General features: G+C 38.8%; 2 protein-coding genes across 5 annotated transcripts in view; both read left to right on the top strand.

Annotated features, from left to right (window-relative positions):
- Positions 1–5,475, top strand: part of LOC111323915 (uncharacterized protein C1orf87) — a 6,109-nt gene extending 634 nt beyond the window's left edge. Inside the window, exons 1-5 of one of the 2 annotated variants that reach the window (XM_022927364.2) lie at positions 1–558; positions 1,565–1,662; positions 1,799–2,013; positions 2,980–3,351; positions 3,920–5,475. The exon at positions 1–558 is cut by the window's left edge and continues 634 nt beyond it. In XM_022927364.2, the coding sequence (XP_022783099.1) occupies positions 1–558; positions 1,565–1,662; positions 1,799–2,013; positions 2,980–3,351; positions 3,920–4,086 (1,410 nt within the window). In that variant the 3' untranslated portion in view covers positions 4,087–5,475. The remainder of the gene's footprint in view (positions 559–1,564; positions 1,663–1,798; positions 2,014–2,979; positions 3,352–3,919) is intronic. The other variant, XM_022927365.2, reaches the window with a different exon arrangement.
- A 5,060-nt stretch (positions 5,476–10,535) lies between these two features.
- The window catches only part of LOC111323885 (uncharacterized), a 30,754-nt gene continuing 27,301 nt past the window's right edge, over positions 10,536–13,988 (top strand). For 2 of the 3 annotated variants that reach the window (XM_022927327.2, XM_022927328.2), the window contains exon 1: positions 13,620–13,925. In XM_022927327.2, the coding sequence (XP_022783062.2) occupies positions 13,797–13,925 (129 nt within the window). In that variant the 5' untranslated portion in view covers positions 13,620–13,796. Of the gene's footprint in view, positions 10,756–13,619; positions 13,926–13,988 lie in introns of those variants that run through there. The other variant, XM_022927329.2, reaches the window with a different exon arrangement.

The following is a 13,988-nucleotide window of genomic DNA, read 5'->3' on the forward strand; positions in this document are numbered from 1 at the left end:
GACACTTTGAGACTGAAAGATGCCTATCTTAGCTTCGCAGGCTTTGACTCGACTTTGTCGGGTTTTGTTTCTGCTGAGCAGATTGAGAGGGAATTCTTCAGACTACAAATACCAGTGAGAGGAGAGCTTTTGAATGAATTATTAGCGTTATTCATGTCAGCTCATAGACCAAACTGGATTAATTATGAACAGCTTTTGAATTTTTTAAATAATGCTGTTCAGCCAGCTGCAACAAGAGAGTTTCATGTCCCTAAGCTGGATTTAACATCAAACCCAGGTGACAGACTGCAAGAGAAAATATCAGCTAAATCTCCCAGAGAAACCAACTTGCCATTAAAACCAAACCAAGTATCGCCAAGAGCTGATGAATCACAAAAAGGTCGTCAGAGTGCAATAGCTGTAAGAAAAGCTTTTCAAGATAAGCAAGATACTGCAATCTTGCTACAAATGGAAGAAATGCTTAAGGAGGTTGAGAATGCCCAAGAACAAATTCATACTTTAAGAAGAGCTTTAGAAGAACAGGATGTGACAAGAGTAGAGGTCATATCCACTCAGAAGGTTTGATATAAACAACCTTAACATCATATTTGCTATGAATGGCTGTATTTTGTTTTATAGGATTTGAGAAGATATACTCAATAGCAAAAAAAATAAAATATGGTGTAAAAAAAAAAAAATGGTGTAAAATGGAAGGTGGCAATTAAAATTAGCAGGTGTGAGAAGGCTATGTACTGAAAGAATAACTAACTCACTATATTAACTTAAAGGAAGATTTTTTCTTCTTGTCACAAGTGTGGGAAAAAGAGAAATTTCTGAGTCCCTGTAAGGAAGAGGTAAAGCATCTTGAGTGGGGAATCAGAAGGTCTGAGGTTCGTTTTGTCCATGGGAACTCAATTTTTTCTTTGTCCCACGCTCGTGACAAGACAAAAAATGTCTTTCTCTGTTTCTTTACTGGGCTTAAAACTTACCATCTTTCTTATTCTGTTTATTTTGACTTAGTTGTGGAATTGGATAATTGTCTCACAATAGCTTAGAAGGAGGATGTGATGTGTGATTCAGTGTATTATGCATATGGTGTCTTCTGTCTGAATGTCAAGTTATGCTGTATTTTATGCGTAGTCTATAGAAAGAACCCAGACCACTCGATCCGGAGTCGAGCACACTAGCCATGAGGCCACCGGCCAGGACATAATGTATTGTGTTCTTAGGCAAGACACTTTACTCTCACAGTGGCTCTCTTCACCCAGGTGTATAATTGGGTACCGGCAATTTAATGCTGGGGGTAACCCTGCGATGGACTGGCATCCCATCCAGGGGGGAGTAGAAATACTCCTAGTCGCTTCATGCTACAGAAACCAGAGTTAAGCACCGGCCTAATGGGCCACTAGGCTCGTAAATAGACTTTACCTTTTTTACTTATGGGAAGAAGAGTGGGACTTGACTAATGGTCAAATTCTATTCTCACAATGGCTACATGTATGTCAAATATCAAAGGATAGAAATAATGTAAAATGCTCAGCCAAATTATCAAGGGACTAACAATGTTTCCCATTTTTTTTTTTAGTTGAAGACTATTTGTTTGCATCATCGCATTCCTTTTCACAACTCTTTGTTGGATAAAATAATTGACAGACTTGACAGATATAACTCTGGAAGAGTCAGGTAGGTAATAGACATATCTCATTTTAAATTTTACTGAAGAATAGCATGATCATAGATGTTTGTCAATAATGTTATTGCATTGTCCCATCTTAATTGATAATTGTCAGTTTAATAATATCTGTCTATTTTTCCTCAGTTGGTTTGAATTCATCTCCTTCATTGAGCGGGCACTGCCTCTTCCCTCACCAAGCATTGCCTCAAGTCCAAGCCAAAGTAGAAATAGTCGCTGTGGTCTAGAGACCCCCCCTACTAGGCCAGTGTGGGAAACAAGACAGCCCCTTAAAGGAGTCCATAGAGGGAGACAGCATGGGCTGCAAGGTGATATGCTTGGGGAGCAACACAGAAGTTTAGGTAATGCATTGCTCCTTGGAACCAGTTAATGAATTGATCATTTAAAGCAAAAATACATTTTAAACCCATCGTAACTTCTCCCAGCCCCTTGCTATAGGAACTTATGACATTTGGTCTCAATCTTATTAATAGTCAATAAAAAATAATTTTACTTGTGAAGCAAATCGGCATTTTACCACAACCATTCCCTGCCAATGTTCTCCTTTTAATAATAGTCTTGCATAGTAGAAGACAAGGGGAGTGAAGAAGGAAGAGTCTTTTGCATTCCATGTTCTACTTTCCAGTTGAACAGTGTATGTCCTCCCATACCTGTGACTCTCTTCTCCTGCCCTTTCAACCAAACACACTGCAGATGATTGATTTAGGAATGTTCACATCTGGTTGTCTCTTTTTTTTCTTTCAGCTCTCACAAAGTATCCATTTTCAGTCCCTTTCTCACCCTCTCCATTCCCTGAACACTCTCTGTTGCAAATTCTAACTGCCATCTCACCTTTATTTGCCCCTTATACACACACACACACACACACACAAACACAAATAAATTATAGTTCTTTACAGCAATCTAAAATGATAACTATAATATAATTACACAACAATCTATACTTAAACTAGATAACATTATAACCAAGGGTCATTTATAAGTAGTGTGGTGAGGAAGACCAGAAGAAGCTAGTAGCTTATCAAGCTTGGGTTCCTCATGCATTGTAGAAGATAGATTTGCTAACTACGGACGGGCAAGTTTAATTTCGTTTCTGTCATTGAGGAATTTTTTTAAGTCTTATGTTATAGGTGCAGTTCATTGGCAATTTTTTACACACCACCCCTAATTTTACCTCCCTCTCTCTTTCCAGTAACAGCTGAGCTTCTTCTGAATACTGTCTTTGTACATATTATATATACACATGTACTACAGATATGTTTTGTTTATCCAAGTGTCTTTTTTTTTTCATTTGCAAAAAATGGAAGAAGAGGGAAGTGTCATTGGTAATCAACAATGGCAGGATCCATATCAACATCACAGCAAAGCTCCAATGCAGCAGATATCAGATGGGAGTGGTGGGGATAATTTTGACATGTCACTTTATGCAGAAGATGAAAGAAAACAACTTGAAGACAGACGAGAGGACTTGTTAAGGAAACAGCACGAATTAATTGAACAAAAACGGCAAATTCAGAGAGAACAGGAAGAGCTTAATCAATTTATTCAACAACAGAAGGAGAAGCTGTATGATGGAGATGGTGATTACGACCCTCCGCATTATGTGGAGAAGGAAAGTAGGGTTGAAAGATTCATGAAACTGGCAAATGCTCTTTATGTCTGTGACCAGGATCAGTCAGGTAAAATTGAAAATAATGATTCTCCTTACCAATTTTTGACCACTTGTTTACTGGTTACTCTCTCTCTCTTTTTTTTTTTTCTTTAATTGCAACGCGTAGAACACTACTTACAAAGCAAAACAGGTTGGTTACTCTTGAAACTTTGCTTGCATCATACAATACTTATTAACACTTGGATAGAGTCCATGTTGCCATCTGTCTGTTCACTAATAGTCAAAATGTGGTAAGAACAAAAAGCGGCAAAAGAGGTGTAACCACTGATGGTCTCGCGGCCTTCTGTGATCTCTTACAGTTCAGACCAACAGCAACATGGAATTTACTTTTTTTATGTTATAAAAAAAAACGAAATTTTGTTAATGGTGACTAAATCCACGTGTCTGCCCTCTAACATATCATAAGTAAGAAGCAATCAAATGAGTGTGTAATTCAGATTATCATTTAAACAACATTCTTCAATTGACAATTTCTGCTTTTTTCTCATCTGCATGGATTCAAATATACCCATCTCTCTCTTTCTCATTTTTTCTCTTATTTATTATTATTTTTTTTTACTGTTATTCTCATTCAGGTCTCATAGAGGCAGACATGGCTCGTCGCTTACTGAATAACTACAACCTTGTTAATCAACTGGACTTTTCTGCACAGCTGATTGAAAACACGATTAAAAGTTGTTCAACCACAGATGACAAAGTTAGTGTGGATGATTTGATAGATGAACTTAAAGGCCATCTTTGAAAGAGTTGCATGCTGGAAAATGGTGTTCACTTGTGAGGTGTGCGGTGGGATGAATGTGTTGGTCAAAAGGAGTATTGCAAAATGAACAAGATAAAGGGGTACTCCTTTACTGTTTGTGCAAGTTTTTCCAAGTTCCAGATCCAAATGTTCATTCCAGTTACTTTGTTTTTGAACATTTTATAATAATTATCTTTTTTTATTTCTTTTTCTTGCATAATGTATCTCTTTGTGTATAGCATTGTTCTTAAGTTAAATGATTTTCCTGTCACAAGAAAAGTAACATTGATGTTGCCCAAAAGCAGAGGTTTAAACAGAATGCCAGTTAAAAAAACTTGTCAATATAAAGAGAAGATTGTTTTCAAAATAGCTGGTCATGTTGTCAAGAGAACTCCTTTAAGGTCTTCTTCATACCTTCCAAAGGGCCCATATGCCCAACGTTAAGTTGTACTTTTAAGGTTTTTTATTTTATATTCATATCCCCCTGACCTTGTAAATTTAACTTGCATGACAGGATTTTAAGTAGTCAATGTATTCATTGTAAATAATGTTATTGTTGTAAGTCCATTTAGACAGGTATATTTATATAGTTACAATTATCCCTAGCGTGCTTGAACAAGCCTAAAAGAATGCGTGGTCTGTAGGCTGAACATTTAGAGATAGCTAAATGGGCTATGGAAGTAAAACAAAATCCAAACGTCCTTCAAACTGTTCAAAATTAAATTTGTTTATGGGATGCCTTTCTTTGAAAGCTATTGCGTAGGCAATATTTGAAAAGTTTTGATGATCTAACAAGCAATCAAAAAACCGTTATGAATGTTTAATTTCATTGTAAAGATGTGACATCTATCTTCTGCTTGTTACCTAACTAAAGTTACTGCCATTACCCCCCAGAGTCAACACGGTCAGGGGCTCATTTCCCGGAGCTTCCATCTTCCATACTGACCCTCTGAGTCAACCCTGTCCCGTATCTTTCTATTTTTGGAAGCACCTTCCACGGCGGTTTTCGCGGGTGTTTTTATAATAGCCAATGATAGCCAATGATTTTTATAATAGCCAATAATAGTGTTTTTATAATATTCAATCATAAGAGAGCTGTCGTCTCTATTGTGTTACGTCTCTATTGTGTCACTTGCAGGCCACACGAAATTATTTCAATAATGGCGGAAAGCGCGGAAAGATTAAAGAACCCCCGCAGATATCTCAGTTCTAAAAATAAAAAGATACGGGACAGGGTTGACTCAAGGGTACAACTTGGAACTTAGAACTTTAACTCCCAAATAGCTGGGCTAACGCTGGGAGATACAGAATAACTAAATAATAGTGCTAATAATCTACAATAAATATGTAAAGTCTAAAAGAAACAATAAATGTAAATAGTTCAAAATCTTTTCAGGTGGTTCGGGGTCTTCATGTTCTGAATGTCCCTTATGGCTAACGATTTAAAAGAAGTACTGTTGAGATACAATGAATATATGAAGTTGATATATTTTGAACTGCGGTATTAGATACGTATGATGCACGATCCTCGCAGTAGATAGCGCTATTTATGGGAGCAGGCCGTTAAGTTGATTCGTAATAAACCCGTGAAAGTGATAAATGAGATACAATGAATATATGAAGTTCATATATTTTGAACTGCGGTATTAGATACGTATGATGCACGATCCTCGCAGTAGATAGCGCTATTTATGCAATAGCGAAAATCAGACCTGAAAAAAAAAATCAGGCCTGTACGGGACTCGAACCACTGACCTCTGCGATACTAGTCCAGCGCTCTACCAATTGAGCTAACAAGCCAACTGGGAGCAGGCCGTTAAGTTGATTCGTAATAAACCCGTGAAAGTGATAAATGAGATACAATGAATATATGAAGTTGATATATTTTGAACTGCGGTATTAGATACGTATGATGCACGATCCTCGCAGTAGATAGCGCTATTTATGCAATAGCGAAAATCAGACCTGAAAAAAAAAATCAGGCCTGTACGGGACTCGAACCACTGACCTCTGCGATACTAGTGCAGCGCTCTACCAATTGAGCTAACAAGCCAACTGGGAACAGGCCGTTAAGTTGATTCGTAATAAACCCGTGAAAGTGATAAATGAGATACAATGAATATATGAAGTTGATATATTTTGAACTGCGGTATTAGATACGTATGATGCACGATCCTCGCAGTAGATAGCGCTATTTATGCAATAGCGAAAATCAGACCTGAAAAAAAAAATCAGGCCTGTACGGGACTCGAACCACTGACCTCTGCGATACTAGTGCAGCGCTCTACCAATTGAGCTAACAAGCCAGCTGGGAGCAGGCCGTTAAGTTGATTCGTAATAAACCCGTGAAAGTGAGAAATGAGATACAATGAATATATGAAGTTGATATATTTTGAACTGCGGTATTAGATACGTATGATGCACGATCCTCGCAGTAGATAGCGCTATTTATGCAATAGCGAAAATCAGACCTGAAAAAAAAAAATCAGGCCTGTACGGGACTCGAACCACTGACCTCTGCGATACTAGTCCAGCGCTCTACCAATTGAGCTAACAAGCCAACTGGGAACAGGCCGTTAAGTTGATTCGTAATAAACCCGTGAAAGTGATAAATGAGATACAATGAATATATGAAGTTCATATATTTTTTTCGAACTGCTGTATTTGATACGTATGATGCACGATCCTCGCAGTAGATAGCGCTATTTATGCAATAGCGAAAATCAGACCTGAAAAAAATCAGGCCTGTACGGGACTCGAACCACTGACCTCTGCGATACTAGTGCAGCGCTCTACCAATTGAGCTAACAAGCCAACTGGGAGCAGGCCGTTAAGTTGATTCGTAATAAACCCGTAATTCGTAATAAACCCGTAATTCGTAATCAACTTAACGGCCTGCTCCCAGTTGGCTTGTTAGCTCAATTGGTAGAGCGCTGGACTAGTATCGCAGAGGTCAGTGGTTCGAGTCCCGTACAGGCCTGATTTTTTTTTTCAGGTCTGATTTTCGCTATTGCATAAATAGCGCTATCTACTGCGAGGATCGTGCATCATACGTATCTAATACCGCAGTTCAAAATATATGAACTTCATATATTCATTGTATCTCATTTATCACTTTCACGGGTTTATTACGAATCAACTTAACGGCCTGCTCCCAGTTGGCTTGTTAGCTCAATTGGTAGAGCGCTGGACTAGTATCGCAGAGGTCAGTGGTTCGAGTCCCGTACAGGCCTGATTTTTTTTTTTCAGGTCTGATTTTCGCTATTGCATAAATAGCGCTATCTACTGCGAGGATCGTGCATCATACGTAGAAGTACTGTTCTCAGCTTGGGTTGTTTGAGTTGACAGTTTATTCCATATAATTTGGATATATCACCGATAACGTAGCTCCATTCTCTGCCTTTAAAAGCACACACAACACACAATTCCTCTATTCGCTCCGACGAAGGGCTAACGCTCGAAACGTCAGCTTTTGTAATCGTTACGGTGGCCAACTTACCACTTCAACTTTGTCGATATATCCAAATTATTTCGTTACACCCGCCGACGCAGCCCCAAACAGTTTCTTTCGAAACTATCAGCCTTTATTCAGTTTATTCCATGCCCGAACAGTTCGTATAAACGGAGAATAACTGTGCGCCAAAACACTTGAGTGGGGCTGGAGCATGACATGTTGGATCCTTGGTCTAGGAGCTGGTTGGATAGGAGATGGGAATTCAAGATCTATGAGATTGTTTTTGATTTTATAAAAAAGAGTCACTTGGGCCAGCAAACGTCTGGATTCCAAGGAGTCCCAACCAAGTTGATTTACAAGATCTTGTGAGTTTGTAAATCTCTTGTAATTGTACGCGACGAAACGAGCAGCCCGTCGCTGGACTTTTTCGATAGTTTCAGTGTCCCCGTTTGTGTGTGGATTCCAGGCGGCACTTGCATATTCTAGTAAAGGTCGAATAATTGCTTTGTAGGCTCTTTCCCTGACTTAGGCGTACACCGGGTTGTAAAGTCCGTTTGACCAGCCCGAGAGCCCTATTGGCTTTGTTGGAAGGTTTATCACAGTGTTGTTTCCAATTTAGCTTGCTCGTTAATCTAACACCCAGATAATCATAGGAAGTTACATGTTCCAAGACCTGACTATGCATGTAATATGGTAGTGTGACAACGGTTCGCTAGTTGGTCAAGGAAATGTGGTAGCATTTCTTAACATTAAACTCCATCTGCCAAAGACAGACCCATGAAATTAGTCTGTCAAGGTTGAAGGATAAGATGATCCACAGGCGATACAACCTGTCGGTACATAATGGTGTCGTCAGCAAAGAGTCTAATATTTGACTTGATGTCACCCACGATGTCATTTATGTACATCAAGAAAAGCGTGGGGCCTAAGACAGACCCTTGTGGGTAATGGGCTCCTGATACGGTAGAAAGAAAAGAAAAATAGGGAGGGCCAACGGAGGGGGACAATGGCGTGTTTGTTGGCAAATTTTCTGATGTTTTCACATTTATCTTTTGCGGAACTGCAATTTCCTTTGTTTTGTCGTGCCTCGACAAGACCGTCCTTTCGATTTCAGTTTCCGATAAGAAATAGGATATGACGGTAACCTTTTGAGGTATCGAGTTCTTTTCTGACGCAGAGTGTGTTGCATATTTCAGGCCAAGTTAGCTCACTGAAATGTCTGTAATGTTAATTTTCAACCTACTTTTTCTTTGAGTGCTGCAAGCACTGAACCGATAGGAATCTCAGAGAATCAGAACAAAACAACAACAACAACAACAACAACCTCTTACGTTAAAGAAAACATAACTAAAGAGGTTATTGGCCTCAGTAAAAAGCCAATGGGGATGCGAAAAGTAGTCAAAGTTGGATTGGAGCGGACTTTTTGCTCTTCTCTTCCGCATCGCTCGTGCCACTTTTCATAAAACATCGATTATTTTAGTATTTGAATTAAGATTTATTTTTAGTTAAATTCTTTAGTGTTTTTTTGGACAAACCAGCGATGTCAGCTTTGACGCATCCTAAACACATCGGCGGCTGTTCGGTAAAGTTCTAGTGAGTTAGCAACCTGCTGGTCCGCTGTTGCAATAGTCAGCCCGGTAAATTTATAATCTCTTTTACGATGCCTCAAATAACTACATCAATAGCAGTCGATGTGAATGCTTGGAGTATATTTTTCCAATTCACCGCTGTTCAAAGTTGTCCTATTATTTTTATAGAGTTATTCGTCTACTTATTGGGCTGAATTTTCGGTCAGTAGTAATTGAGATTTCTCCCATTGAACAACAATTACGAGAATGGTGTATTTGACTAACACAGCAGCTAAACTAGTTACAAACAAAGCGGAGACCAAGTACTGTTTCAGCGCAGAAAAAGATTAGCTGTGATATTTTCTTTTCAACTTCAGCCTTTTTTTTTTCGGCTTGATCTCCTCGAGCGGGGCAACTGATGACAACGAATCATGCCGAGATGCAACATTCTCTCATTTTCAAGTTCATCTATGTGTTCGGAAAACAGGCTCAAAAAATGTGTAGAAGTAGTTGCAGGTAATGTTACTGGTTCATAGGTTTCACCGCTTCGGTGAGCAGAGGTTAGCGACTCATCATCTACAGTAGTTTCCTGTTGCCGGCTTATTGGAGTACCACTGAGAATATGCCACCACTTGCGTGAGAATCCATTTTGGCCCTGCTTAAGGTGATACAGTAACTACATCCATAGAATCAAACGATCCTTTTGTAGTCTGGATCACACGCGCAATACGCCTGCTTCAGTCAGTTGCTTTTCATGTGACCAAAATCACACCATTTCATTGTGGGTTTAAGGAAAAAAAAAGATTCATACATAACTCTTTGCAAATGAACTTTTTTTGGATCAGGGAAAATCCCTCAAAAAATAATTAAAAAGAAAATAACGGACAAATATAGGTAGCTGTCAAAAAATCAAAACTGTAGTATAGTGAAAAAAACCGACTACGGTAGGTCCAACAAGTGACGGCCGGTTTTCAGACGCATTATTCCATTTTGTCTTTGAAAAAAAAAGGATTTTTGCGAAACAACCCAATTGGTATGGAAATCACGAGATCCCGATTTTACTAGGCTGGTTCTAAACTTAGCATTAATCACGGAAGTTCGTGTTAGGAGGGCGTTTAAAGCCTTCCATTCAAGGGGGCCATGAATATTTTAACATTTTAGCTTTCGATCGTCATCAGTAGTTTTCGCAAGATTCTTAAAAATTGCCAATCTCACGTGTTCCGAAGTCCAGTCCAGTCCAGTCCAGTTCCATGAGCATATGCTCATACAATTACACCGCAAAGCATAATAACTCCTCATATTATTTTACCAGCATATCAGCCCAAACAAGTTATGTCTAAACCATAACACTTTGGAATCACAAAGCCATGTCGCAAAAAACGAAGTGCTGCAGTTGGTTGAAAAAATGCCATGAAGGTTGGAATAGGTTCCACAACAATAATGACATGTGGAAAGACGAAAACCATTCCGCAGTGAAAAACGTTCACAGTTTAACTGTAAGCAGCGAAAAAATCAATCGAAAGAAACTCCTATCTCCTTCTGTCGGTCATCTGAAAAAAAACGATCTTAAAAGATGCCATTCATGGGGATCATCGCTAAACCGTATTGTGAGACGTAAAAGTCCCTGTAGCAAGTCACCGCAAACAAAAGGTACAGTATGATTTTCTTTTTTGCTGAAATGGCACTTATTATCTTGTCTATAACCAGTGATCTGGCGTTTACATTCCTTGTGGTGGTGTCTATCGGTTAGATTTCTCACAGACGAACTGCTTCTAAAAAGATCGATCAACGACAATCGCTCTTGACAAAGGACGGATACATCTTCCATCCTGTCGCTCTCCACAGACGTAGTTCATCAAATCAAAAACAACTCGAAAGGGAAGCCTGCTCAAAGATTTAACCAAAAAAAAATTCTGATATAAATTTTACTATGTACTCTCACAACTGCAGCGCAGTTTCCTCGAAATTTCATTCGTGATATGAATCGTGTTCACAATGTTCTGTTCGCCATATGGTTTTCCACCCCTTTGCTTGGCAATTCTGGTCATGTTTAATCATTTTTGACAGAAGAAGGTAAGTTGGCCAACTTGCAGTCTATTAAGTGATCTAGGGAAAATTTTATTTATCGTTTTCACCCCTCAGTAATCAGGGTCATTTCCCCCTAGGCATTCCATGATCCAAAGCAAAGAGTATCACATCTATAATCATTTTGTCGAGATGTACTATTCCACAAGAGTAAATGATTAGTAACGATTTCTATCATGAGGTTTTTAAATAGAAAATTTACCCTCAGGCTATTAGTTGCTAAAGGAACGATATTATATCGGATCTACGCGTGACTGCATGCTGTGAATCTAAGAACACGCCATGATTTGTTGACAAAACCTATCATCGTTAACGTTGCCACAAGGTATTGTTTTCATAATATTAGAATAAAACAAATTATAGAAACATGATTTCTTAACAATGATCGAGACACACACTCTGGATTACACCACATTCGTAAAGAGCACAGGAGCATAAACTAAATGAATCATCCGACACCCCTTTTTCCACTTTGAAAGTGTTTTCTTTTTTCTTTCCGACAATTTCTTCCTGTTTCCCATTTCAGTCACAATATCTTGGTCTGTCCACTTTCTTATCCATTTCCGCCCTGTTTCTTTTCCATTCGCTTCCTTTCTTGATGCAAGCAAATAGCCTTGGTCAGGTCAATTCAAAAGATCTTATTTCCTTTTATCGTCGATCTCGTTTGCGTGAAAATCGTATTTTGACACAACCTCACTTAACACGGCTTATCATGATACTAAAGATTTGGAGCAAGGAGATTTACCTCTTGTGAATGGGTGTGTCAAGGCGAGGGCGTTCCTTCCTTATCGGTAAACCCGAATGGACATCTGTATTGCGTACGTGTTGGCCTATATCCGCAAAAAAAGAAAAGCAAAGTCAATTCAGATAATCAAGATAGTACCTTCGGTATGGACTCCTAAATATGTCATCTCATCCGACCAACCGCGGGAGTTTTGATATGAAATGGATACCTCTTTCCAGGACTTCTCCGGAAGGGATAACACAGCCTAAGATTCTATGAGGATGGAACCGTGATTAAGATAACTAACTGGGTCTGACAATGACGAGTCCGAACTCCAACTGATCAATGGCGGTGTTGAGGGGGGGACGGAATCCAGAACAAAAACGTGGATCAAAATTTTATTTTAAATATCTACCAAAACAAAAAAGAAAACAACAACAACAACAACAACAGCAACAACAACAACAACACACACACACACAAACAACAACAACAAAAAAAAAACTCGAGATGCACTAATCATGGTACCAGTAAACGGTAATACAGGCTTTGCCTCCAATCTTATCCACCTTCCATATAGCGATAAGGGAATACATGCCGTGTTGTTTACCCCACAGTGCTTGAGTTGAATTTGTCTTGTGGAAAGGATTTTTGAACTTGGCCTTAGCAGTGAAGAGATCAGACATAGTTAAGGGAAAAGGGCCGGGTAGAGCTTTATCGAACATATCGTCAAAATGATTATCTATGTGTCCAAGTGATGGTTTTACATAATGATCAAGTGTGCTTTCTTTATAAGGATCAAAATACAAGAGAGTAGACTTAACTGGAGAGAAAAACTTGATTGAAATTTTGTTATTAACATTTTTTGCCTGTGAAATTGTTAACCTCTCTCGCCAAATGATAGACTGATCAGATGAGCAAGGCTAAAACAACTTTGTTTATCTTTGATCTTGATCTTAGTTATGCAGTCCGCGTCATAACAATGGAAAAGTGAAGCGAGTTTAAGTTACTTGCTCAGAAAATGATCTTCTTGCGCGATTCTCCCACAAATATTTCGTAAAATGTGGCAATCTATTAGTTTAGAAGGTGTGGGTTCCCTTGAGTAGATTCATTTTTGTACTAAATTGCAAAAAATAATGAAAACACTGGTGCTTGTGTATAAACAAATGAATATTTTAGCTATGGTGAAGTCACTGAATCAACATATTAGTAGAGTATCGGACCTGTGGCTGTTAAGTGGCGTATTGTACCCGGAAGAAAGGAAATAGCTTTGATAATTGAACAAGTGGAAGTCACGACATCGTCAAAATTTTTCACATGAAATTTTAATAATTAAAAGCTTCTTCCGTTTGTGTATTTTTCATAGCTCTTTAACCTTATTCTCTTTATTCAAAAATATCGGTGACTGGTATCTTGAACTTGTCTTAATATCGCGGCGTCGTCTTTAGTCTAAGAGAGGTATTACGTAAGCATGAACACAAATATTTGATTTGTTCATTCTGCTTTTAATGGAAAAAATCAAAATGTTTCATCAGATTCATAGTCTAGCTTGACGTAACTTTTTTTTTTTGCTTACCGCAACTAGCAAGGGACTACTGCTCTTTGAACTCTCGTTCAGAAAATTATTTAATTGATTATAATTTATGTTATTTGGCCACGTGACTTTCTCACCGCCGCTGGGCAAGCTGTCAATCAAAATTGGACGTAATGGTATTCGCCAAACACAATCGGAGAAGACACGAAAACTAGAGTCTTTGACTTATGAAAGTGTTAAAATTTGACCTCATATGGTCTTCCTTGCCGTTCCGTTTTCTTCCTTGTACGATGGTATGAAACAGGTAAGACGTGGAAACGACTGGAGTGGGATTTCTGACGCTGTAGGATGTCATCCTCCGTGAAGGCAATATTTCCGTCCATCTCTATAAGCAAGAAGAAGGGAAAGACAACCTCTGGAGGAACACCGCAGACTTCAAATGCACAATCCCAGCCTTTTTTGCGGCCCTTGACTCCGGTGTGTAGTTGTTAAATCTCACATGTTTTGTATCCTGTGATCTGGGTTATTTCAAATAGGCGT

The sequence above is a fragment of the Stylophora pistillata genome, chromosome 11, assembly GCF_964205215.1.
Source record: "Stylophora pistillata chromosome 11, jaStyPist1.2, whole genome shotgun sequence".
In the NCBI taxonomy this organism is placed as follows: Eukaryota; Metazoa; Cnidaria; class Anthozoa; order Scleractinia; family Pocilloporidae; genus Stylophora; species Stylophora pistillata.